The 26,630-nt window shown below is 41.1% G+C and overlaps 1 protein-coding gene across 2 annotated transcripts in view; it reads right to left on the reverse strand.

Moving 5' to 3' along the window:
• The window catches only part of LOC101480351 (CD82 antigen), a 43,103-nt gene extending 20,548 nt beyond the window's left edge, over positions 1 to 22,555 (reverse strand). Inside the window, exons 1-3 of one of the 2 annotated variants that reach the window (XM_014411350.3) lie at positions 22,398 to 22,555; positions 6,555 to 6,627; positions 4,079 to 4,151 (exon numbers count right to left, since the gene is read on the reverse strand). In XM_014411350.3, coding sequence (XP_014266836.1) covers positions 4,079 to 4,151; positions 6,555 to 6,623 — 142 coding nt within the window. In that variant the 5' untranslated portion in view covers positions 6,624 to 6,627; positions 22,398 to 22,555. Of the gene's footprint in view, positions 1 to 4,078; positions 4,152 to 6,554; positions 6,628 to 9,746; positions 9,780 to 22,397 lie in introns of those variants that run through there. The other variant, XM_076887083.1, reaches the window with a different exon arrangement.
• Between the last annotated feature and the right edge of the window lie 4,075 nt (positions 22,556 to 26,630).

Below are 26,630 nucleotides of genomic sequence, written 5' to 3' on the forward strand. Positions count from 1 at the left end.
ACTCTTCAATAAGCCTCTGCAGATGATTTGTTAGCTGTTTGACAACTACTCTTTCAAGGATGTTTGATATGAAAGGAAGGTTGGAGATTGGCCTATAATTAGCTAAGACTGCTGGGTCTAGAGATGCTTTTTGAGTAAAGGTTTAACTACAGCCAGCTTGAAGGCAAAGAGCAAAACAAACAAAAAATTAAGAAAAGTAGCTGGATATATTGGTTTAACTCAACATACTTACAACATATTTTTTAAGATCAATTACTGATAATCCTGTTGCTAATGGAATAACCACATAAAAAAGTACACATAGCCCATACTACTACTTTGAGGAAGTTTAGGAAACAGACAGTTTGTAGCACATACTTCATGTCGATTAAATTATTATAGATTATATTTGACCATCCCCCCAAAAATCACAATCTAAAACCAAAATCTATAACTCATCAGTGTCATAGGCTGTAACATAGTTTCTCTGCACCGGTTTAATGTCTATGATGTATAGTCACAGAAGTATCAATACATTGGATGTAAAAAACATAGATTCATTACTAAAATAATTACTGTAAAAGGGATTTCATGGTAAGCTGTCTCTAAAAATAGATTCTGGTTTTGTTTTACAGATTTTAACCTTATTTTAAATAGGATTTGATGATTGTTAAAAAAAACAAAAATCAATTATCCAGAATTCGCTAGAAAGTGTTAAAAAAATGAAATCCTTTGACAAAATAAGAATGGTATGCTTATGTCTGATCATATATTGATACAGTTTTGAGTTTCATAGTTTGTGTTTTAACAATTCAAATAAGTAAACCATAAAATCTGAGGTTCCCAATGTTTGCATTTCTTCTTTTTTCTTCCTGTCACACAAACAAACAGTGATACTTGGAGCTAGAACATGGCCACATTTAGGCTCTTAATCATAGCTTCTTGTTTTTTTGGCCTAAATGCAATCCACAAGGGGTTTAGTGGGAAGTATCCACTGGAGAAAATACAATATAGCATTTCTGTTTTAGTAGGACTCACACCAAACGCTGGTCAAGACAGCAGGTTGTATTTTTATACTCCTATTCAATAAGAGCAGGAAAGTGACTTAAGTAAAGTTAAAACCAGAGGAGGAAAAAGTACAGACTTTCTTACTTAGAACTATAGATACCTGTGTCTAAAAAAATACTCCAATAAAAGTAAAAGTACTGAAGCATCTTTTTTACTCAAGTAAAAGTGAAAAAGTAAAGGCTCTGAAATGTACTCTAAGTAGGAAAGTAAAAAGTAGCTCCTTGAAGGACATTTCTAATTCTGTACAAAGGAAACTGATCCCTGTGCTATATTAATATAATAAAATAATATTAGTACATAATAATCCAAATATTTAAATATAAATTCTAATTCAATTGAATGCACTCAGTTTGAATCTGTTATGTAGGGATTCAGCAGGTGGGGAACCCTTAGATCTGTGTAGTGTCTCCGCATAAGGAAAAGAATCACAACTCAAAATGTCTTGGCCGATTCCCATTTTCTAAACTGACTCCACACTGTATATTGTGTTGTTACTAAACTGTTGGTACAAATGTGGATTCAGCAAATTAATCTAACCATGATGGCCCCAAACAGCTGGAGGATACATATGAGAACTGCATGAGAACTTAAATGCAAAACGTAAATGAATATTAGCATATTACAGTTGATTTAAACCAACACTGACCATGGACACCACAGCCACTGTGCACCAGTCCAGCACAGTGCTTTACAATAAATTAACCACAGTACGACAAGCTAACATCTTTATCTCATACAAACAACTATTTTCAGCAACACACGCGTCAAACTGCACACAACAGTTGGTATGTTTATTTATGTTTGTTAAGCTTGAATTTCAAATTACCTGACACTTAAAAAATGTAACTCCCTTCATGTTTTCTCCATGTAATGCTAGCTAGATTTGAAGTACCGCAACCACAACATACGGACACCTGCACTCCTTTCTACAGTGGCTGGGAAGTGCAAATCGCAACAAATTACAAAAACCCACAACAAATTAAAAACCCACAACAAATTAAAAACCCGCAACAAATTAAAAACCCACAACAAATTACAAAACCCCGCAACAAATTAAAAATCCTTGACGGAAAGGGATTGTCTGAAATACCGGAAGTGACGCAACGATTAGCCTAATAGGGCTTTTGGAGCGTGATGTCACGAGAGGGGGCGTGGCCATGGTTTTTGGTTGTGGTGCCATGTTTCTGGGCCAAACAAAGCGCTAGCGAAAGAGGAGCGAAAGTACACGGATAACACCAGCTATGGTTCGTACTTGCTGTGCGGTCGGTTGTAAAGTTAGATCGCACGACCGGCAAGGGAATAAGGTTGAAAATGGTTTATCTTTTCATTCTTTCCCCATCTGGAAGCAACATGAGGCAGCTCTTGTATCGGATGTTACCAAAAGAAGGCGTCTAGTCTGGATAGCAGCTGTGAGACGAGCTGATATTAATCAATGTATTATAGTAAAAAATGAGACACAGGACACAAACATGGAAGCAAGATATATAATTAGTATTATTTATAATAAATATGAAGAAATAATTGCAATTTCTTTAACCATTGAGAATAACTAAATCCTTCAGGACAATGTCACATCAGTGCACTGAACTCACTATGGCTACGTTCACACTGCAGGTCTTAATGCTCAATTCCGATTTTTATATTTAAATCTGATTTTTTGTGTCTGCTTGTTCACACTACAAATAAAATGTGACAGCAAAAGCGCTCCTTTGTGAACCCTCAAAGTGGCCTGCATGCGCAAAAGCAGACGTCACACACAACACGCTCTGTTCAGACCCAGACCAAACAGTAATGTTTGACTGATGGCCCTTAATATAAAGACTTGTTTCAGACTTTGCGTTCTCCAATTTTGCTTTAAGTTATTTTGTTATTTATATATGGCCTAATAATTATCCTTATTTTTAATTTGTTGTGGGTTTTTGTAATTTGTTGCGGGTTTTTGTAATTTGTTGCGGGTTTTTGTAATTTGTTGCGGTTTTTGTAATTTGTTGCGGTTTTTGTAATTTATTGCGGGTTTTTGTAATTTGTTGCGGTTTTTGTAATTTGTTGCGGGTTTTTGTAATTTATTGCGGGTTTTTGTAATTTGTTGCGGTTTTTGTAATTTGTTGCGGGTTTTTGTAATTTGTTGCGGTTTTTGTAATTTGTTGCGGGTTCTTTTTTATTTGTTGTGGGGTTTTTTAATTTGTTGTGGGGTTTTTTAATTTGTTGTGGGGTTTTTTAATTTGTTGTGGTTTTTGTAATTTGTTGTGGTTTTTTTTTTATTTGTTGTGGTTTTTGTAATTTGTTGTGGGGTTTTTTAATTTGTTGTGGTTTTTGTAATTTGTTGCGGGTTTTTTTTTATTTGTTGTGGGGTTTTTTAATTTGTTGTGGGGTTTTTTAATTTGTTGTGGGGTTTTTTAATTTGTTGTGGTTTTTGTAATTTGTTGTGGGTTTTTGTAATTTGTTGTGGTTTTTTAATTTGTTGCGATTTGCACTTCCCAGCCACCGTACCTTTCAGCCCACTTTGACTCCCAAGTATACATGCTCTAGATAAGCGGCCCCCAACCTTTTTTGGTCCACGGACCGGTTTAACGTCACCGGTTTAACGGATCGGCCTTTAAGGTGTCGCGGATACATACAACAAAATAAAATGATACCAACAAGACAAAAACTGTTGTATTTTTTAAATATATTAATAGACACGAATTCACTGTGTAATTGTGTAACTTTATTAGCAGCGTCCGCCTGAAATGCGCCAACAATATGAAGAGTTAGATCCTCCTATCTGCCCCTTAATGCTCTCTGGCTGCTATGGTAACGTGTAAATACTTCTTTCAAAATAAGACACACAACTACAACATGGGAAAAGACTCAGGGAAACCAAGTCAACAATAAAAACCCTGAAATCCATCAATTTAAATAAACACTCAAGTACAGATACCTAAAAATTCATTCAAGTACAGTAACAAAGTATTTGTACCTCGTTACTTCCCACCACTGGTTCAAACACACAGAGAAGTACAGATGACCTCAAACCTGATCAAGCACTTACTCAGGGCAACGATGAAAGTCTGATTGTCCAGGAGAATCCAAAATCCAAAGCCAACGATGACGGCCCCAAACAGCTGGAGGATACATATGAGAACTGCATGAGAACTATCAGAATGAAAGGATGTCACAAGAAATTTGATAGTTACAAGCACCACTTCCTTTCCATGATTTTCATGTATTTAAAAAAACACTTTGATCAAAATGGGTTCTAAAAACTCACTAATGAGAAGCATGAAATTATGTGTTTTCAGAAGTATCTGTCAGAACAAATAGGAACACAGTGGAAGCTGCAAATGCAGAGGGTGAAATGCAGGTACAATGAAAACCCACTCTATTAAGAGTTTTAATGCAACAGCGCAAATTGTCCTGAGTTGATTAATTTCTTGACATTTTACCTTTATTTTGACTAAAAGTTGCTGTATTGAATATTCCTAAATATTAGCCAACAAGCCAACAACATGTTTGTCTATGTTTGTTTGGAATTACATTTACATTTACATCCCACTTTCTCAAATTTTTTATTGAAAATTATGCAGTTTAACATCACATTGCACTCTGAAAAGAAAGCATAGTACAAATAAGCCATTGGAGTTAAAAAAGGGAATCATGTAATCGACTTATAGCCCAAAACGTATTCTAAATCTTTGACTCATCAAAGTAGCCACCTTTGGCAGATATAACAGCTGAACACACCTGTGGCATTCTTTCCACAATAGAAATCCAATGCAACTCGTCCTGTCAAACCTGCAGCTCAAAGTCTTGTCTTCATAGTTGAAACTGAGACTTGCTTACGCATATCACACAACCTGTTAACTCTCAGAAACTTGTCCTCTGATTCAGTTGTGGCTTTAGATCTGCCGGACCTCTTCCTGTCAGAGTTTGTTTCTGAGTGGTGAATGAAACTGTACTCAATGACACCTTGACTTTTTGCTATGATGGTCTGTCTCCATTGATAATGGCCCTCTCACCATTTTTGCAGCAACGCACTACTTTCTGCAGTACAAGACTGTTCAGCTGATTTTTACAGTGCATTCCAACACTGCTAATATGCACACAGAGGGGGTTGTAAGTAATCTAAAACAGTTGAAACAGCTGTAGGAATTAGTAGCACCAGCTCTCAAGGCTTGATGAACCTCCATTGCTGCAGAACAGCTTTAAATTGTTAACCCATTTTGAAAAGCCTTTTTGTATAATTCTAACATGTAGATTACTTTTCAGTTCTGGGTAACCTTACCTTTTTTTAAAAAAAAGGTCTGGCAGTTCACCCACTTACCTTTGTATCATTTCGAGCTATTCATTGGACATGAACGACTTGAATTGCAATAAATAAATGGACAAATTGGGGTGTTCTAAAACTTTTGACCAGTAGTGTATGCCAAAAGTTCAGTGCGCGAAAACCACCCCCAAACTATTGCAAGCACAATTAAATTCCTTACATGTTAATTTTTATAACATGCATGCATAGAACTCACAGCCACTTGCACAAAAAAGCCATCATGCATATGAGAGTGTCTGCGTTGCACTCACTGCTACAGTTTCGCGCAGACAGGTTGCTTAATGTGCTCAAAGCTGAATTCTGCTTGCATAAACTAACTTAACTTTTCACTGTTTGGAGGGCAGAGCCCAAAGGAAGATTGGTCACTTTGGTGGACTGTTAATGTTAGTGCCTTAAACTGCCTTACACTGTCAGAGCAAAATAAGCGCTACTTTAAACCATATTTATATATCCATCCTTTTTCTTCTGCTTATCCAATTTAAGGGGTTGGAAAGTCTATTTCAGCTGTCACAGAGCAAAAGGCAGAGTACACCCTGGACAGGAATGCCTTAAATGCCTGGGCCCTTGGTATCCCAACATAACATTGCATTATCTTCTTACAAATCAATGTAACTGACATTGACACTGCACTGGCAGTCTTCATAAAGTTGAAGGAAGGATGAATGGCAAAATGTACCAAGACATTCTTGATAACAATCGGCTGCCATCCACCAGGATTATGAAGACCAAATGAGGGAGTATGCTTACAAATCATTGTAAGAAGATGATCTGTCCCTAACCACCTGTCAGTGGTTTAATCTTTTGTCATTTTAGTTATATTTACATGTTCAAAATAAACTCTATTCTATTCTATTCTATTCTATTTAGCACCATTTGACACAATCTAAGATTTATAAAATTCTTCTAAAAAGTAGATCTTAGGCCAAAGCATGATATTCTACAATACAAGCTGGACAGTTTTCCCATGCTTACTTATGTGTTATCAAATGTACTTTGTTATTGTCAGGTTTTTATCTCACCATATTAAGCGCCTTGAGGCGACTCCTGTTGTGATTTGGTGCAATATTAAATCAAACTGACGTGAACTGAATGGAGTAATAAACTCAATCACAAACATACAGCTGCTCTAACACCATCCTAAAGGTGCATTTTTCTGCAACAGAACACTTTTATGAGTCACTAGTAAATTTAAAATACTTACAAAGAAGATGAGGTTGAAGAAGAACAAGAAGTACTTGCTCGCTGTCATGCAGCCTTTCCCCATGGTCATTTATCTGTGAACATGAGACAAATGAAGAGTCATAATAGAAATTTACATTAACAGCCCCAGAAGCAGAGATTATTACAGGATGCAGTTTAATTGTAACAGCTTTAGATCAGGGATAATCTTGATGTAAAGAAGTGGCGACAGATGCTGTAAGAATTAGAGACCACTGTGGATCATGATGATCAGATCAGGACCAGGGGCTCAAATCTAAAAGATTACAGCAGCAAAACCAGTACGACCTCAATCTGTGAGCATGGGGAGACTGCACTGGCAGTCAGATGTCTATTCATATTAATGTACAGAATTCACCTGCTTGCTGCTACTACTGCACATTCACCCAATGTGTATGTATGTATATATAAAAAAAAAAACACCCAGCACGCCCCTGCGGGCGGTTTATCCTTCAAGCTCGGGTCCTCTACCAGAGGCCTGGGAGCTTGAGGGTCCTGCGCAGTATCTTAGCTGTTCCCAGGACTGCGCTCTTCTGGACAGAGATCTCCGATGTTATTCCCGGGATCTGCTGGAGCCACTCGCCTAGCTTGGGAGTCACCGCACCTAGTGCTCCGATTACCACGGGGACCACCGTTACCTTCACCCTCCACATCCTCTCGAGCTCTTCTCTGAGCCCTTGGTATTTCTCCAGCTTCTCGTGTTCCTTCTTCCTGATATTGCTGTCATTCGGAACCGCTACATCCATCACTACGGCCGTCTTCTTCTGTTTGTCTACCACCACTATGTCCGGTTGGTTAGCCACCACCATTTTGTCCGTCTGTATCTGGAAGTCCCACAGGATCTTAGCTCGGTCATTCTCCACCACCCTTGGGGGCATCTCCCATTTTGACCTCGGGACTTCCAGGTTATACTCGGCACAGATGTTCCTGTACACTATGCCGGCCACTTGGTTATGGCGTTCCATGTATGCCTTGCCTGCTAGCATCTTGCACCCTGCTGTTATGTGCTGGATTGTCTCAGGGGCATCTTTACACAGCCTGCACCTGGGGTCTTGCCTGGTCTTGCCCCCCCAATTTTTGCACATGTCGAGGAGCGTGTCAGGCTACATTTCACTGTGTGTTATACTTGTATAACTATGCATGTGACAAATAAAGAGCCTTGAACCTTGAACCTTCATAAAGTTGAAGGAAGGATGAGTGGAAAAATGTACCAAGACATTCTTGATAACAATCGGCTGCCATCCACCAGGATTATGAAGACCAAATGAGGGAGTATGCTTCAGCAAGACAATGATCCCAAACACACAGCCAAGGAAACTCTCAGTTGGCTTCAGAGAAAGAAATTAAAGCTGCTGGAATGGCCCAGCCAATCACCTTCATGGATGTTTGTAAGGCTATCATGGCCCAGCGGGGGAAGGGGAGGGGGGGGCATATGTAGGCGGAGGACCAACTTTTTGCCTTCACCCGCCGGCTGCAGGATGCGGCGGAGAGGTGGCTGCAGCGTGGCCCTTCACCAGGAGACAAAGTGCTTGTATTACTCTCTTCTTCTAGCTCAAAGTTACTCGCCAAGTTACTCAGCCAACTTGCAGAAGTGTGCAGTGGCTGACAAAACTGCTGTACAGCAGAAACATAAAATGTACAAAAAAAACAAAAAGAATAATAACTACAATAATTAAACAGCAATAAAATAACTGTCAGTTACCCACTGAGTCAAAGGCCAGTGAATAAAAATGAGTTTTTAATCTGGATTTAGAAACCAGCACTGATGCAGATTGCCTAATGTGAAGAGGAAGATCATTCCAAAGCTTTGGGGCAACAGTAGAGTCTCCTCTAAGTTTCAGCCGTGATCTACTGACTGAGAGCAACAGCTCAGCTGACCGGAGTGAATGAGGGGGGACAATGAGGTGCCAGACCATTTAAGGATTTTATAACCAGTGAAAGGATTTTAAAATAGATTCTAAATTCAATTGGAAGCCAATGTAAGGAGGCCAGAACTGGAGTAATATGCTCAAATTATCTTTTTACCAGTTAAAAGCTGTGCCGCAGCATTCTGCAACAGTTGCAGGTGTGACAGAGTGGATGCACTCAGATGGAGAAAACAACAGCCATCGCATCCTGCCCGCGTCCCAAGACCAAAAAAGGTTCTTGGGGCTGGCTGGGTACTACTGTTGGTTTGTGCCTGGGTTTGCAGAGTTATCCAGTCCCTTGACTGAGCTCACCCAAAATGTGGAGCCAGATCTGGTCCAGTGGATGGAGCAGTGCCAGAGGCTGTGGGCCATTTTGTCCCAGCAGGTAAGGAGGCCATTGTGTACATCAGCTGAAAGCTGTCAGAGAGCGTAAGGCCACATATATCACGGAGGAGGAGTGTCTGACCACGTGGTGTCCAGTCCACTCCCTTCGTTATCTGGTCGTTAAGTGATGACGTGACGAATCCTACTTCCGGGCCTAAAGTAGTCTGCGTTTAATATGGCTATGTGTTAACTATGTGTTGTTAACATGTTTAATGTTTTGTATTTTCTTCTATTTGATCTCAAAAAGCTCCTAAAACAGTCAGTGATCCCTGTTGACCTCCCTCGGCTTTTATTACCGCTAATCATTTATTTAAGCTCAGTTTTTAAAACCTTAGGATGTAACTACAGCCCAGCCCATGCAGCAGTATATGAATGACTAACCTCGTATTGTGGATGGATTATCTCAGTTGTTCTCCTGACTGAAGTTTGGTCCTTTTACAGCATCCTGCCATGCGATTACATTTGTTCCTGACCACCGAGAACACTCACGTTAACTTTTATCCAGTGGAAAAAAGTTAGCTTGTTTATATTATGCTAACATAGCTGTGTCGCTAGCGGTCACGTAGCACATCATTATATACCAGCTAGCCCAACTTCAGTAACCCTACAAACGTCACTGCTGTTTAGTTTTCTGTCTTCATTTATGTTGGAAGTGATAACAGAGCTGTACGTTTTAATTTGTTTCCAAAACCCGGCAGTCAGGACATGCTATATTGTATTTAGATAGAAGCTAGCGAGCTAACTTCCTGCTAACTTCTAACTCCGTTAAATGTCATAAATTCCGTTTTCATGGATGCCTGGATGTTAAACTCAATTGTTACACCTGGTAGAGCAGGTGCAAATCGTCATGGCCAATTTTCTCTCTATTTGCAGGTGTAACTTACTGGATTGCCGTACCAAACTGCAAATTACTTCTGTGTGGTGGCTCATATCTGTGGGGGAAAAAAACAAACCAACCTGAATGGACCATCAATCAGCCCTCACTCCACAGAGTAGTGGCATTTACTGTCCAATAAATCTATGGAAATCTGGGTGAGATATGGAAAACTTGCTCAATGCTTCCCCTGGCAGTGGAGCCCTGTGGGCGACCCACTTTCCTGTTACTGTAAATCGGTTACACCAGTGTTTGTTCCAGCTTGGAAAGGGTGGTACCTGCAGTGATGGCAGTGGGAAGAGACTATCCAGTGAGAAAAATTTTGGTGACTTCCTGTAGCAAAGTCAGATTGAAGTGACTGTCTAACCACACACACACACACACACACACACACACACACACACACACACACACACACACACACACACACACACACACACACACACACAATTAAGCCGATCTTCTATGGTCTGATTTCAAACTTTGGATCTTTTAAGGACAAATTGTTAGCGGGGTTGGGCGATCTAAAAGTGAAAGTCAAAAGCATAGACATTTTTTATGAGCCACTCAAGTAACTCTGGCATTCAATATATTTGGAAAGGCGCTACTGAGATGAAACTCTCACCGGTTGCTGGTAAGAACCCATCCAATCCACACATGCAAAGAAATCAAACAATAGATGTCCATAAATTATGTGTCATTATGAGAAATGGCACAAGGAACAATATTGAACACTGTTACTGAAATGTATTTATTACTTTGTACAGAAGCCTTTGTTGGTGACGACAGCTTCAAGACTCCCGTACGGAGAAACTAGTTGCATGCATTGCTCAGGTGTGATTGTGGCCCATTCTTCCACACAAACAACCTTCACATCCTGAAGGCACCTTCTGTGAACTGTGAGTTTTTCAATTGGATTCATGTCAGGTGATTGGCTGGGCCATTCTAGCAGCTTTATTTTCTTTCTCTGAAACCAGTTGACAGTTTCTTTGGCTGTGTGCTTTGGATCATTGCATTGCTGAAAGATCCACCCTTATTTCATCTTCATCATCCTGGTAGATGGCAGTCAATTTTTATCAAGAATGTCTGGGTACATTTTTCCATTCATCCTTCCTTCGATTTTTAGAGGACTGCCAGTGCCATATGCCAATAAACAGCCCTACAGCATAGTTCCACCTTCAAACGTCACTGCTGGTATCGTGTTTTGGGGGTGATACGCAGTGGCTTTTGACGTCCAAACAGGATCTGTATTGTGGCATCCAAACAGTTCAATTTTGGTCCGATCTGATCAGACTCTCCCCAGTATTTCACAGACAGTCTAAATGTTGTTCAGCAAACTTTAAATGCACTTGAACATGCTATTTCTTCAGCAATGGAGTCTTAATTATACAAAGAGCTGACAAAAAAGCTGAAACACAGTCAGCCTTTGGTTTTATTCTGAAACGTAATAAATGAATAAAACTAAGACACGACAAGCAGACTTAACTCTCCTCCTGCCTCTCCTTTTCTACCCCCTCCTCCTTTTTCCCAGCCTCTGCTAGTACCAGGCACAACCCTACATAGCTCAGCAGCTCTCAGTGACGCAACACACTGTGAGATTAGGGCACAAGGGTATACTATGAAAGAAGCTCAACACAGCGAGGCTTTCTTTGCATTAATTGACTTGGCAAGCCCAGTCGAGACAGTAAGTATCACAGTGGTGGTTATCAGCTATATCTGTTAAACTAGGCTTTTTGGTCCAGGCTCTGTGCACACTCACATATAAATGAGCATTTCACATGTCATATGCCTCTTCTTCCACACAAAATTATCCCTAGTGAGTCACGCAGGAGGAGGAAGCAGGATAAACACGCTGGCGTAAAGTTGCTCCTGAGAAAACACCCGGCTTCCCCTGCTCTTGGTTATCATGGCCAACGTTCTGAGGAGCAAACTGAGTGCGCTCCAGGGAAACATTGATTCTAAAAGGATTTTAGAGATTGTGGCATTTTAGCCTTTATAGAGACATTGCTTAGTGGGGCCAAAAAGGATTTCAGACCTTTTTCTGGAGGGATTCAGATTACCCTTTTGTCTAGATCGAAAGGCCGAGGTGACCCAGAAAACTCAAGGAGGCGACGTATGTCTTTATTTTACTGAATGAAACTGTAACTCTGTGACTGTCATGGAACTAATCTGCACAGCAGATGTTGAACTTTTATCAGTATCAGTTTGTCCATTTTACCTGTTCCCACAGCTTTTTATAACAGCAGTGATGTAGTGAATAAACGGCAATCACTTTCACCAGAGGCACCTAACTTCATTCTAGATGATTTTAATCACGTCTCGCTTAAAGACTATTTAACTTCTATCAGTATTCAGTTTTATTTTATTTTATGTATACAGCATCAAATCACAACAACATTTTCTTCAAGCCACTTTACATTGTAAGGTAGACCCTATTATAATACAGACAGAGAAAAGCCCAACAATCATATGACCCCCTATGAGCAAGCACTTTGGTGACAGTGGGAAGGAAAAACTCCCTTTTAACAGGAAGAAACCTCCAGCAGAACCAGGCTCAGGGAGGGGCGGGGCCATTTGCAGCGACCAGTTGGGGTGAGAGAAGGAAGACAGGATAAAGACATGCTGTGGAAGAGAGACAGAGGTTAATAACAAGTATGATTCAGTCCAGAGAGGTCTGTTAACACATAGTGAGTGAGAAAGGGGACTGGAAAGGAAAAACTCAATGCATCATGGGAATCCCCGGCAGCCTACGTCTATTGCAGCATAACTAAGGGAGGATTCAGGGTCACCTGGTCCAGCCCTAACTATATGCTTTAGCAAAAAGGAAAGTTTGAAGCCTGATCTTGAAAGTAGAGATAGTGTCTGTCTCCCGAATCCAAACTGGAAGCTGGTTCCACAGAAGAGGGGCCTGAAAACTGAAGGCTCTGCCTCCCATTCTACTTTTAAATACTCTAGGAACAACAAGTAGGCCTGCAGAGCGAGAGCCAAGTGCTCTAGTAGGGTGATATGGTACTACAAGGTCATTGTTGGACAAATGTATGTATGGATGTCTCCTGTCCTACCAGACAGTCCTACTAGACAAAACGTTGCCTCACTGTACAAGTTAGTCCCACTACCCGCTACCTCCACTTGGTACTGCAGACCACAACCGTGCCCACTTATAAAGCAGTCTTAAAAAGACAGAAAGCACAGATGAAGGAGATAAAGAACTGGACAGAACAATTTGTGCTCTGCTTGCAAGAGTATTATGACTGCACACACTGGGATAAGGGATTTGCTGGAATGATTTGGACACACTTACTCATGTCATATGTTCTTATACTGCACTTTGTAGAGACATGATTATTCCTTCCAGGCAACTTAAAACTTATCCTAACAATAATAATACTAACAATAATAAATCTGTAAAGTCAAGCATACAGAAAAGAGTCAGTAAGAACAGCAAGGACTTCCTCCCGATGTCTAATGTCAGTGTGCTGCTGCCTACCCTGTGGAGGTCTGTGCTTCCCTCCATGGATATGCCTCCCCAGACCATCACTGACCCACCACCATGTTGAACGACATTAAAAGCAGCATAAATACTCCACATCTTACCCAGAAGCTTTCATGTTTGTCATATGTGCTCATAGTAAACAGGCTCTAATCTGTAAAAAGCATAGGATGCCAGTGGTGGACCTGCCACTTCTGGTATTCTATGGCAAATGCCACAAACATCAAGACAAGAAGGCTCCTTACCATACATGGAGGGTTTATCTCCAAATCCAGAACACTAAGCGGAAGGAGGCCGAGGATTACGGTAGTGAGTGTCAGAACCACTATCCAACAACATGAGCACATCAGACAGATGGCCACAGCTGATTATGTGATTAATGAATATCTCAAGCAGCAGAAACACGAGAAAGAAGAAAGCAAGAAGACGAACCATCATGGAAAGTTGGACTAAAAGACACCCCAGAGGCACTAATCATGGCAGCACAAGAACAAGCTCTAAGCACCAGACTGATAGAGGCTGGGGTCTACCCAAGGGCGTAGATCTGGTTTTGGCGTTGGTGGGGACGGATGATTCAACCACCGAACCCTGCCGTGTTTCCTTTCTTTTTCCTTTTTGTTTTTGCTTCTTGATAAAAAAAAGGAGAAATATACTTGCCTACATATGCTATTCTACATGCTTTTAAACCATTTAAAATCACAATTCAAAGTTTTATATTTGAATTATATAATGTTAAATTACTATTAAACAAATGACTGAGTATTTTAGGCTTTAGTTTACTTCAGCCATATTCCATATAAATCAGGTATCATTCAAAAATAGCTTCAAATACAGTCATGACAATAAAAGAATATGACCTTAAGGACTTAACAACATTACTTCAGTTACACCAACATCTCTGATGCATTAGCACTAAGCGAACACTGAATGACCTGGTGGGTTTTGTCCATAAAACTACTCATCTAAGATGATCACAAAGTAAAAGATCTCTCAGCAACATTATGCAACATTTTAGGCACTACTGCCCCGATCAGATCAGTGAGCTGGGATTTTTCATTCTAAACATGAACTACTGTTACAGCAACAGACATGGACTACTGGTTCCCCACACAACAACTCAATGTCCACTATGTGAAGGAGCCAAACACATGCCTGCTCCTCTCGTTAACTGAGGTAAACTGCTGGCATATTTGTTTTACATCTATACTGTCCAGTCTCTGCTGGTGGACACGGCAACACTTTTTTCATGGTTGCATACAATTTTAGACTGATGAGGGCCAAAGCCTAGCACATACTTGCCAACCTTGAGACCTCAGAATTAGAGAGACATTCAAAAGGGCTGTTGGGGGGGTATACATATACATACCAAAAGTTTTTACAGTGTTTACTTATCGGATAAAATAAATTAAATGTCACCGTTATTATTGTCCGGCCGGAAACAGGCCAGGGGTGTCCAAATACAGAAGCTGCGTCCACCTGAGGACCCAGCCTTCGCGGTCTAAGTGGGCCGGGTCGTCTGAAAGCCGGGTGGACCGGAAATGAGCGACTGTGAAATTGGACGGTCTAGCCTTCAGAATTACGTCACCTCTGCCGTCTGCTCCTTGCTGTCTAAACTATAACCGGATGCTGGCGTAGATTCTCGACCATCTCACACTTCTGTTCAATCAGTTTTCTGTTTAATCAGTTTTCTGTTTGACGTTTATTCAGCTGTGTGAAAACCCCGGAGGAACTCTTCCGAGGGATTAATAAAGTTTTATTTAATCTAATCTAAGATAATAACTTTAATCTCAGCCAAACCGATTTACTCACAAACAAATAAACCACTGAAAAAGGCCAAACAACAACATGTTTAGGTATTTGAAGTTTACACAGCTACATTCTCGCCTGAAAATATGTTAAAAGTTTATTTTGCGACCCTGAGAAATTTATAAGAGTAATATTAAAACTAAGTAGCTGCAGCAGTAGCCATTGTTGGAAACTAGAATTAGCTGGGCCAACCTGAGATATGGTTTTTCAATGTTGTTGTCCGGGTGGAAAATCGGGAGAATGGTGGCTCTGGGAGATTTTCGGGAGGGGCACTGAAATTTGGGATTCTCCCGGAAAAATCAGGAGGGTTGACATGTATGGCCTAGCATAGCCTGTAACGTTATTATGACGGACACATTTTATGAGTGAACTTGACTTTAAGTGATTTACAGGTTTGTTTGAAAAATATTTTTTTTATATCCAGGTTCTTCCTTTTTGCTGCCATCCTCCTCTCCTCATTGCAGCGCAGGCTTGCCGCTGCTAAAACTGAACAGAGCTCCCTGAAAGGCTCAGCCAATCACATTGGCCATATTTGTCACATGAGGTAGGACTCCGGTAGAGAACGTGATTTAACTCTTTCTGCACCGCTGGGTGAATGAGACGTTGACAGATCTTTTTTTTTTCTTTCTATCGGGTTTGTTTGTCTTTGCTCGAAGAGATCAAATTATTGGTGGGGAAAATTCAATAATCGCTGGATATTGGTGGGGACATGTCCCTTCCGTCCATGCCAAATCTACGCCCTTGGGTCTACCAAATCAGGCAAGACCCAACCCAGATAGGAAGAGAGTCCAGGGCCAATGTGCCGTCAGGTCAGCAGATCTGCATAAATTTCTGGCAATCTGGAGAACGCATTGTTAAACAGCAGACCCTCCAGATAACATGTCTTTTCTTTCTTTTCTTTTTGTTTTCATTCTTACCAGCTGTTCTCACAAAGAAAGTATTGGACAGGATACTTTTCTAAAAGTAGTACTGTAACTATCGTATCAAACACCATTTTAGTGAAATTATACTGGAATGAGATAATTACAGTTACGGGTTATATTCAGAAACGTGAGAAGATTGTTGCGAGTGGAGTTGGGTTATAGCACATTAGCTTATGTGCTCATGCAGGTGGATGGCAATGGAGGAGAAGGAAAAAGGAGGATGAGGCTCCATATCAGGGCTCATCATCGTCTTCTTTCTCTCTCTCTTTCTTTTTATTTGAAAAGCATGATTGGTCTGCCTATAGTTAGAGCACTGAGTCTTTGTTACCTTGTCATGCATTTTCCTTTTGTTTCTGGCCATTTGACAATACAGAAATGTTTTTATGCTTGAGTAAATTAAAGCCCCATTTTAAAAAATCTGGGTAAAAATGTTTTTTATTACAATCTTCCTTTGATTGGAGGCCAAAACCTGTTGGGATGGGTACCAGATATTTTTTGCATGCAGGAAAAACTCAAAACAGCAAAAAACTTTTTAAAGCATACTATAAAAGCAGTTAAAATACAGTCAGACAATTTTATTATGACTCTTACATGTCTGACAGACTAAGGAATGGAATGATACGATATGATATGATATGATAGATTTCCTCCCTGACCTTCATGTATTTGATTGTTACCACTGCACTGCATAGGCTGGGTTCCAAAAAACTAAAAAGTTGAATCAGACTAAAGTTTTTCTACCAAGCAACATAAGCACTTGGCAGCAGAAGAGCTTTAAGTTGGTCCTGATATTTGCATGTGCATATTTCAGGTGGACGCTGTGGCTTAATGTCAAACTTAGTATTACTGAGAAACTGAGGAACTGACAAGGAGACCTCTGGGCTGTAGAGTGGGGGTTAAACAGAGATCGAAGAGGAAGAGGTTTAAACCCTGTGTGCTGGCAGTCATTGTGGGGAATGTAAGGTCCCTAGCTCACCCAGACCCAGAGAAAGTTCAGAGAGTCCAGCATAATGTGCTTCACTGAAATGTGGCTGAACGATCAGATACTGTTTTGATCCCTGGCTTCTTCACGGTTCGGATGGACAGAGATACCGACGCCAGCGGCAGAAAAAAGGAGGTGGGGTGGGTGTGTTTGTGAACTGCAGGTGGTGTAACCCGAGACATATCTCTGTTAGAGTGTTTCTGCTACTGCGATGTCAAGCTACTTGCCATCAGACTTTGCTTGTATTATCTGCCCAGGGAGTTTACTTCTCCTTCCCTGCTGAAGGAGAAGTTGGAGGACATGCAGGTGGAGGCTCCACTGGTCTAGTGGATCCGCGACTACCTGACAGGCAGACCACAGTTTGTGAGACTGCAGAGCTCTGTGTCAGAGAGTCTGAACAGCAACATAGGCGCACCCCATGGAACTGTTCTGTCTCCTTTCCTCTTCACCATCTATACAGCCGACTTCAAGTACATCACAGAAACTTGTCTCCTCCAGAAATTCTCTGATGACACAGCCATAATTGGAAGTGTGGAGATGCGATGGGAAAAGGAGTACAGAGGACTGATTGATCGTTTCATGAGATGGTGTGAGGTGAATCACCTGCAGCTGAATGTGGCCAAAACAAAGTAGCTGGTGGTGGACTTTGGCAGAAACAGATCCCGACCCTCCCCTTTGTGCAACAGTCACATCCTACAAGTATCTGGGAGTTCAACTGGATCACAAGTGGTCTGCCAATACGGACGCTGCCTACAAAAAGGGTTCGAGCCGGCTTTACTTTCTACGAAGGCTCAGATCTTTCAATGTATTCAGCAGGCTGCTCGATATGTGTTATCAGTCTGTTGTTGCGAGCACCATCTTCTTTGCTGTGGCGTGCTGGGGTGCACGCATCAAAGCAAAGGACACAAACAGACTGAACAAACTCATCAGGAAGGCAGAATCTGTTGTTGGCATGAAGCTCACCTCGCTGGAGGTGGTGATCGGTGACAGAAAGCTGGCAAGACTGCTGGCAATCATGGACAATGACTCCCACCCCCTTCATAACATGCACAACAATCTGAAGAGCAGTTTCAGCAACAGGTTCCTTCAACCTGGCTGTCTGAGGGAACGTTACAGGAGGTCGAAATCATAAACGGGACCTTCAGGATTTGAAGACTGTGAACTATAAGTGGCCAAAATTACACCTGGGCAATGCATGCAACTGGTTTCTCCATACAGGAGTCTGTCATCGCCAACAAAGGCTTTTGTACAAAGTATTAAATACAGTTCAATAAATATACATTCTCCCTGTGTCTTTACTCATTATTATACATAGTGTAATGTATGGACATCTATGGTTTGACTTCTTTGCAGGTGTGCATTGGATGGCTTTTTAGCAGGTATAGGTTATAGGTTTGATTACAATTACTACCATAATGCCGTTAAATTGGGATGCAACGTCATCTAAACAGCTTTGACAGGCAGAGACGGAGAAACTTGCATATCTCTGTTGTGCAAACGCTAAGAGGAAGTCCAGCGTTTACTTTCCCGCAAAACAAAAACTGACTAAAGAAATCACTCTGAGGTCAAACATTGATTAAGGTCAGTGCCGTAGACGTCACCCAGTGGAAATTTGTATTTGTTTTAATAATAATAATAATGATGGATTGGATTTATATAGCGCTTTTCAAGGCACCCAAAGCGCTTTACAATGCCACTATTCATTCACTCTCACATTCACACACTGGTGGAGGCAGCTATGGTTGTAGCCACAGCTGCCCTGGGGCAGACTGACAGAAGCGAGGCTGCCATATCGCGCCATCGGCCCCTCTGGCCAACACCAGTAGGCGGTAGGGTAAAGTGTCTTGCCCAAGGACACAATGACCAGGACAGAGAGCCCAGGGATCGAACCGGCGATCTTCCGGTTACAGATACGCTTCCCAACCCCGGTCGCCCTATAAAAGGGCGACCGGGGTTGTTTATAGAGAGAGACTGGAAACCTCCATCATCTCATCTTTGCAGCTCTCCTTTTAGTATATAAGGCTATATCTTTCTTAACAAACAGCCCACGTGTCAGCTGTCAGGAGAACTGAAAAAAATGTAAGAGCAGAACTTAAGATCGTGAAGTGTGCGAGGAAAGGATCAGCTTTATTTGAGATCTGAGTGACAATCATCACATTTCAGTTTGTGATGATTCTGTTCTCTTTGTGATTACAGAAGCTACTGCCAGATTAGACCTCAGCACCACCCAGTGAGAACAGACAAATCATCCCATATGCTCCCTGTTTGTAGTAACTCCAAAATTAACTGATGAAAAAGGCACAAAGGCCATATTACATGCATACTACTACACCAACAAGCAATATCTCTACTCAAAGGAGACATCTCACAGATGCCAAACGTGCAAGTTTTGTCACCCTCAGATCAAAATTCACTGAACCAGCAGCAAAACATGACCAAAACGATGCTTCAAGTTTGAAAAACATTAGTATGAATTCTTTCATACCCGTGCTGTCTTGCTTCCAAAACTTAAATCCACCGCAATTAAAAGGCATTAACTGAATAACTCGATCTCCCACAATGCCTCAGAGCAGTTCCTTGCCAAAAAAACAAAACAAAACAATTTTATGCCCGGTTACAGAGATTTGTGTGTGGGTAATAAAAAAAAATTCAAAAACAAGCATTGTTTGGAGGCATGTCAATAAAGTTAAATAACTTCTGCTATTCAGTATTTAAGAAACAACTCTCACAGATTGTGCCAAATGTGTTGAGTAAAACCTCTGTAACTTCGCTCTGTTTCACTTCAGCAGCATCAGTCTGTGCAGACATAATGTCAGTATATATGTCTACTGCAGCATGTTTTCAAAAAGGCTATATTCTATAAGATACAGAAAGAATTAGGCGAGGAAAAAATTTCTATGGCTTTATTTTGATATACAGAGTTTTTAAATTGCATGTTGGTCGTGTCATTTTCAATCAGGAGCCTCAGAAAGGCTCTTGGGTTTTAGAGGTTAAACTCATGTTCACATGTTGTTAGCTGTGGAGTAGAATTTTAATGAGGGAGCTAAAAATGGGTAATCCCATAATTAGCTCTAAGGCAATTCCAAAAAGGAAAAACAAGTTGTGGACTCACTATGGGTTAATGTTTGAAATATAGCCCTTCTGTTATCATGCAACACTGATTCAGGAGACAGACACTATCTCTACTTTCAAGATTAGGCTTCAAACTTTCCTTTTTGCTAAAGCATATAGTTAGGGCTGGACCAGGTGACCCTGAATCCTCCCTTAGTTATGCTGCAATAGACGTAGGCTGCCGGGGGGATTCCCATGATGCATTGAGTTTTTCCTTTCCAGTCACCTTTCTCACTCACTATGTGTTAACAGACCTCTCTGCATTGAATCATATCTGTTATTAACCTCTGTCTCTCTTCCACAGCATGTCTTTATCCTGTCTTCCTTCTCTCACACCAACCGGTCGCAGCAGATGGCCCCGCCCCTCCCTGAGCCTGGTTCTGCCGGAGGTTTCTTCCTGTTAAAAGGGAGTTTTTCCTTCCCACTGTCGCCAAAGTGCTGCTCATAGGGGGTCATATGATTGTTGGGTTTTTCTCTGTATCTATGAAGCGCCTTGAGGCGACTTATGTTGTGATTTGGCGCTATATAAATAAAATTGAATTGAATTGAATTGAATTGAACACCGAAGAGGTGTAGTACTGAGTTAAACTGTGAGCCCCCCAAGTCTTCTCATCAAATCTTTCTAGAATGGAGCCAAACTGTTGCAGAGCTCGAAGAGATGAAAACATTCTTATCTAACAGTCATTTAGACTTTTAACCTCCAGCTGTATCCAGCGCAGTCCAATTTATCCAACAAGACAGGCTTTTCTGTTCGTGGTATATGGAAAGTCACCAAAGTGAATCGTGGAGCTGGCCCTGGAGCTGAACCGATCTATTGTCTCACATTGTGAGAAAGAGATGAAGGTCCTCTGATGAGCAGGCAGCTAAAATATTGGCTGGGCATTGACGCCACCGTGGAAAAAACAAACTGACCCACATTTTCATCTATAACAGAAACATGTCCTCAAACAGACGGCCCACTCTGCTTTCAGTGAGAGTTAGAGTACACTGTGAACATTAATTTATTATTTATTAATTTGTCGGTGTTTGCTGAAGTGTGTAGCATGATTGCAAAACATCCTAAACATCGTAATATAGTAAAGATGGAGAACTTGGAGAATTAAAGTGAAAGTGCACTGAAGCTTCTGGCTACACGTTTCAGTGGTCAGTGTTTATCTGTTTTGTTTGTCCTTTAGTTTAACTCCTGCTGAGAAGATCACAACATACAAGCACCTTCTTTGTAGTGAAGTGAAACAGTGTGAAAATCACACTGAACTCTGCAAACACTGTCTATACTTGTGCTGCTTTTCTGATCTCTGATTTCTTCATGCTTGTTCCCTTTTGCAGTGAACATGCTATTGTTTCCTTTCCTGCCCAAGCCCATTTTCAACTAATCCAGCTATATCATACTTGCATATAGCATCACCATCATCCACCATTAGACTGGACAGGACTGGACACAAGAATGTCTAAATACCCCAAATCAAGTACAGCATAATGTGAAAAGATGCAGTATTGGTGGCTTGTTCACTGTAAACTTAATTATCCACAAATGGATATGATGATGTCACACATTTCTTTTGTTTAGTTAAAAAAAAATTAATTATTTTTACCAATTTGCTTAAATACACTTCTCAGTAATTACCTTGCAAAACTACTTCTATTTACCTACAATATTAATGGATCAAGCATAAAAGCTGGTGTAAAAACGTATTTATTCTTTAATTTAAAGTAGATTTATTATAAATGCAGTATCCTGTTAAGTACACTGTATGCATACTATAAAGGCAAGTTTCTTCCTCAGTTTAAACCATTAAATAGTAAGCCGTGCATTAGCGAATATTGGGAATAAATGCCTGGCCATGAAAAGATCCCAGATATTGACTGTACCTGATAAATAAAACTGCACTTCAACAGAGTCCAATGAGTTCATCAAGCCTGCCTTCTGTTTCTCTTTGGACCACATTTGCTCAGGCTTTAAACAGATCACTGCATTTCTGAATGACAAACTTTGCAGCAAGAAAACTTCTGACGTTTATTTTTTGTATTTTATTTTACTTCATTTTTGTGGGGTTTACTACAAGAGACTCTAAGAGATGAGTTTCTAAGCAGTGTAAAAGGAGACTAAACTTTAGCTGTAGAGCAAAGAATGGTCCGACACACAAATCCTCTCCAGAGGCGCCATATCACCAACCCCTCCACCTCACAGCATCCACAAAGCAGCTGATATGTGGCCGATTTTGCGAACTTCCACTCGTGATCAGCTGAACTCAATCACCATAGCTGCTACAGACGCGCACAGGTAAGGAGAACAGGGCTTTAGAGAAGCTGTTTCTCTAAACGCACACAGTCGGAGCAGCGGTTACTCACGTGTTTCGGTGTAAATTGTGAAGAAGAAAAGGTTGAGCGCGACTTCTGTTAGGATCCTGTGCCCTCTGAAAGACCCGCTGCTGGGACTGAAGCAGCGTGCCTCGGCAGCAACAACTGTCAGATACTGTCCCCATCATCCCCCAGGAGGAGGAGCTACGCCGCGCTGTAGCTTGTCGTGTCGGAGCGCAGGACTCCTCTGTCACAGTAAATGCTTCCATTCTTCTGTAGAAACGGCTTGTTGAACCCAAAACTTCATACTGTTACACTTATAATCCCATTTTAACACATTGCTGCCCGGTGAATTCTGCTCGAAACGTAACCGTGTGGAACAGACCTCAGCACGGTGACTATCTTATTTACTCACCAGCAGTGTTGGTCAAGTTACTTGAAAAAAGTAATCAGTAACTAATTACTGATTACTTCCCCCAAAAAGTAATCCCGTTACTTTAATGATTACTTATTTTCAAAAGTAATTAATTACTTAGTTACTTAGTTACTTTTTAAAAACACGATTTACAACCTGAGTAGGTGATAAAGCGATAGATCTCTCAGCCCAATTCTACTTTTGCTACATAATCCATCATACAAAATGTAATCAGATGGAAAAGTCTCTTTTTAAAACTTGTTTTATTAGTTTTAATCTTTTAACTTTATGCATCAAGCAAAAATTTAATTATATGCAACATTCTCTGACTGGAAGAAATTAGTTTAACATTTAAACCTATTTTCTGCACATTCCAGCACATAAAATAAAATATTTTGTGTGTTTACACTCAGTCTTTCAAACAGATGCAAGTAAAACACAGCAGAAAATAAATAAAGTCAAAGACTCAGCGGTCCTGTTGCTCTATTTTCACCTGTATAGCAGGCGGAGGTTTACCCTGGTGCAGGTGTACAGCGGTCAGTGGAAGAATCCGCGAGTTTCTCTGTGAGTTTCCCATTACGTCGTAGCTACTCGGTGCTTGTTGGAAGTTTAGGGGTTTTTTTCGCTGTAAAAAGAAGTTTTCTTCCCACGCACGATGGACACTAATGTTTTTGTCACTTTTTATGGAATCAAACTCAAAGTAAGGTCAGTACTTCCACGCTTTAAACGCTGCACGCTCATACTCTCTCCCACAATCGATATGTGATCCACTGTTGATCTGCACACAGCTGTTGTCACTAACGGCGCACTCGCTTACGTCACTGTCGTGAGACATTCTCGCAAAAAAATCACGGTTTTAGTAACGCAGTAACGCAGCGTTCCTACGGGAAAGTAACGGTAATCTAATTACCGTTTTTGCAATAGTAATCCCTTACCTTACTCGTTACTTGAAAAAAGTAATCAGATTACAGTAACGCGTTACTGCCCATCTCTGGTCACCAGTGCAAATAACAGCCCCCTGCCCTTTCTAAAATGGCAAATGGTGGGCAAAATGTTAATAAAACTAATAATAAAAATACATTTTGTTTATACACCTGTATTGTGTACCTTCAGCATCCTACTGAAGTACCAGACTGGACGGGGACTGTTCCCGTCCTTTCACAAAGTGTTTTACTTCATCTGAAATAGAGCTTGTTAAACTTAGCAAATATGTTGGTCCAACTCAGCATATTATGCTGTAAGAATTGTGTACAAATATTAACACATGACATCTAATGTCTCTACAGAACATGCTCATCTCTGTTAGCGTTTGGAGTGCTCAGTCACTTTCATGTCACTGACATTACAAAGTGTGTTATGAGAGTGTTCATAAACAAGTAATATCTGAAAAAAAGTCTGAACTATTTTGAAGAGGAATGTAATTTTAAACCAATCTAAAAATTTCTTTTGTTGTTGGAAAAACGGTTCATTGTACCACTTTCAGGGTTTTTTTCTCACATTAAAATCTGGCAATTTTTGAACATGAATGTCTCAAAATGGCTCCCGTACGGAGAAACTAGTCACGTGCATTGCTCAGGCATGACTTTGGCCATTCTTCCACACAAACAAGCTTCAAACGCTGAAGGCACCGTCTGTGAACTGTGAGCTTTAGTTCTCTCCATAGATTTCCAATTTGATTCATGTCAGGTGATTGGCTGGGTCATTCTGGCAGCTATATTTCTTTCCTTGAAACCAGTTGAGAGTTTCTGTGGCTGTGTTTTGTCATCATTGTCTTCATCATCCTGCTACATTTGGTACAGATTTTTCTCAGGAATGTTTCAGTACATTTTTCTAGTAATCCTTCCTTAAATTAAATGAAGCCTGCCAGTGCCATATGCTAAGAAAACAGCCCCACACCATGATGTGCCCGCTTACTCTTTGCAGGGTAATTTTGGGGGTGATATACAATGCGCGTTGACCTCCAAACATAGTGTTTATTATGGAGTCCAAAGAGTTCAATTGGTGAATACCTCATTGTTCCTCATGTATCCAAGTTTTGACTAACGGAGGACCTTCCCAGGGAGCCTGAGGAATGTGATCCCCCTGTCGTTGAAGCACACCCTCCAGTCCCCCATCTTAAAAATGGAGACCACCATCCTAGTCTGCAAATCCAGAAGCACCACCCCAGATCTGCACATGATGTTGCAGAGGCTTTATCTAGAGCAGGGGTGTCCAATTCCATGCCAGTGTCCTGCAGCTTTTAGATGTGTCCTCATCACAGCTGATTCAAATGGCTAAATGACCTCCTCAACGTGTCCTGAAGTTCTCCAGAGGCCTGTGAATGAACTAACTATTTGATTCAGGTGTGTTGACCCAGGGTGAGATCTAAAGCCTGCAGGACACTGGCCCTTGAGGCCTGGAGTTGGACACCCCTGATGTAGAGCCTTTAGGAACTCAGAGCCAACCTGGTCCACCCCAGGGGTTTGGCCACCAAGGAGTTATTTACAGATAAAGCCACTTAAAATAGCCGCCTCGTCCCTGACAGGACCATGTTGGATGCCCGGACGATTCCTGACTGATTATCAGCTGATGATCAGCGGTAATAATATCCTCGCTCATGATGTAGATGACGCAACTGTGAGTAGTAAAGCTGCTAAGTATCTATGAAAATCGGTGGTAATGTTTTGGATATCCACCAGGGGGAGCAGTGTGGCAGCACATTCATTTACAGGCTTCCTACACAGTAATAACTTGCACCAAATAAAATAGATAGAAGACATAAAGTGACGCTTGCAATCTATAACTTAAAGCATAAAATGATTATTTAACTGCACCGCTAATGTTCTTATATGAAATGTAAACGTGAACGTGAATTAATTAATGGCTGGATCATGCAATACCAAAGGTTTTTGGTTGTTTGTTTGTGTTTAGCCTGTCCTGTTCGGCATTGTAGCAATCAGAATTTATGCAGCACCAAATCACAAAAACTATTGCCTCAAGGTGCTTTGTATTGTAAGGTAGACCCTATAATACGGTGGCCCTGAGAGGCCAAATGGACTGCAACTTAAGAAAACACCAGCAATAAGAAAAATGCTGCAGAGGCACACAAAACACAACGGAAATAGGAAAAACAAAAACTGAAACGGGAAAAAACTGATTTCCAACAGCACAAGGGAAGTGTTTCTGGGAAGACAATAACCCGGCGGACCAGTTGCAGGAACCAAAATATGCTAAGAATTGCACTGGGAGACACAAGAAGTGGAGGATCTATCGCTTTTGTGAGGAAAGAAAATATGAGAGGTAAGTGTGTTAGCCTAACTATTAGCCTAAAAATCCGTCATCAGTATTATATGAATCATGAGATCAAACACACTTACCTAGCATGTTTTTGTTCCTGCAAACTGGTCCGTCGAGAGGCATGAGGAGACCTGGGCCCCAGACACCCTGAGGCCCGCCAGAGAATGAGATGTCTAAGAGAGGTGGAGTCGAAGACCCGACCTGACACATGGACATAGACAAACAGGCACACACAGAAACAATTATGCATTTCCACCCTCATGCACACATATACATATACTCACACACTCGCCCAACATGGAGACACACGTACACCTGCAGCAGCAGGGAAGCCCACCAGTCCAGACCCCGACCAGGTGGTCAGCTCCTCCTCCAGGCCCTCTGCGAACAGAGAAAAGGTTGTGAGATGACTCCATGCCTCCCTCCGCCTGCACATATGTGGAAAATGGAAATATAATCTATCCACTTTTATCTTCTTCAATGCCAGGTGCCAACACAGTGCAGACCAGCTACCTGGACGCTACTTTCAAAGAGTTTGGAATGAAAATTATAACGGAAATTAGTTTCAACTGTGACAAACAGACTTTTAAAAA

The sequence above is a fragment of the Maylandia zebra genome, linkage group LG1 (genome assembly GCF_041146795.1).
Source record: "Maylandia zebra isolate NMK-2024a linkage group LG1, Mzebra_GT3a, whole genome shotgun sequence".
Lineage (NCBI taxonomy): Eukaryota > Metazoa > Chordata > Actinopteri > Cichliformes > Cichlidae > Maylandia > Maylandia zebra.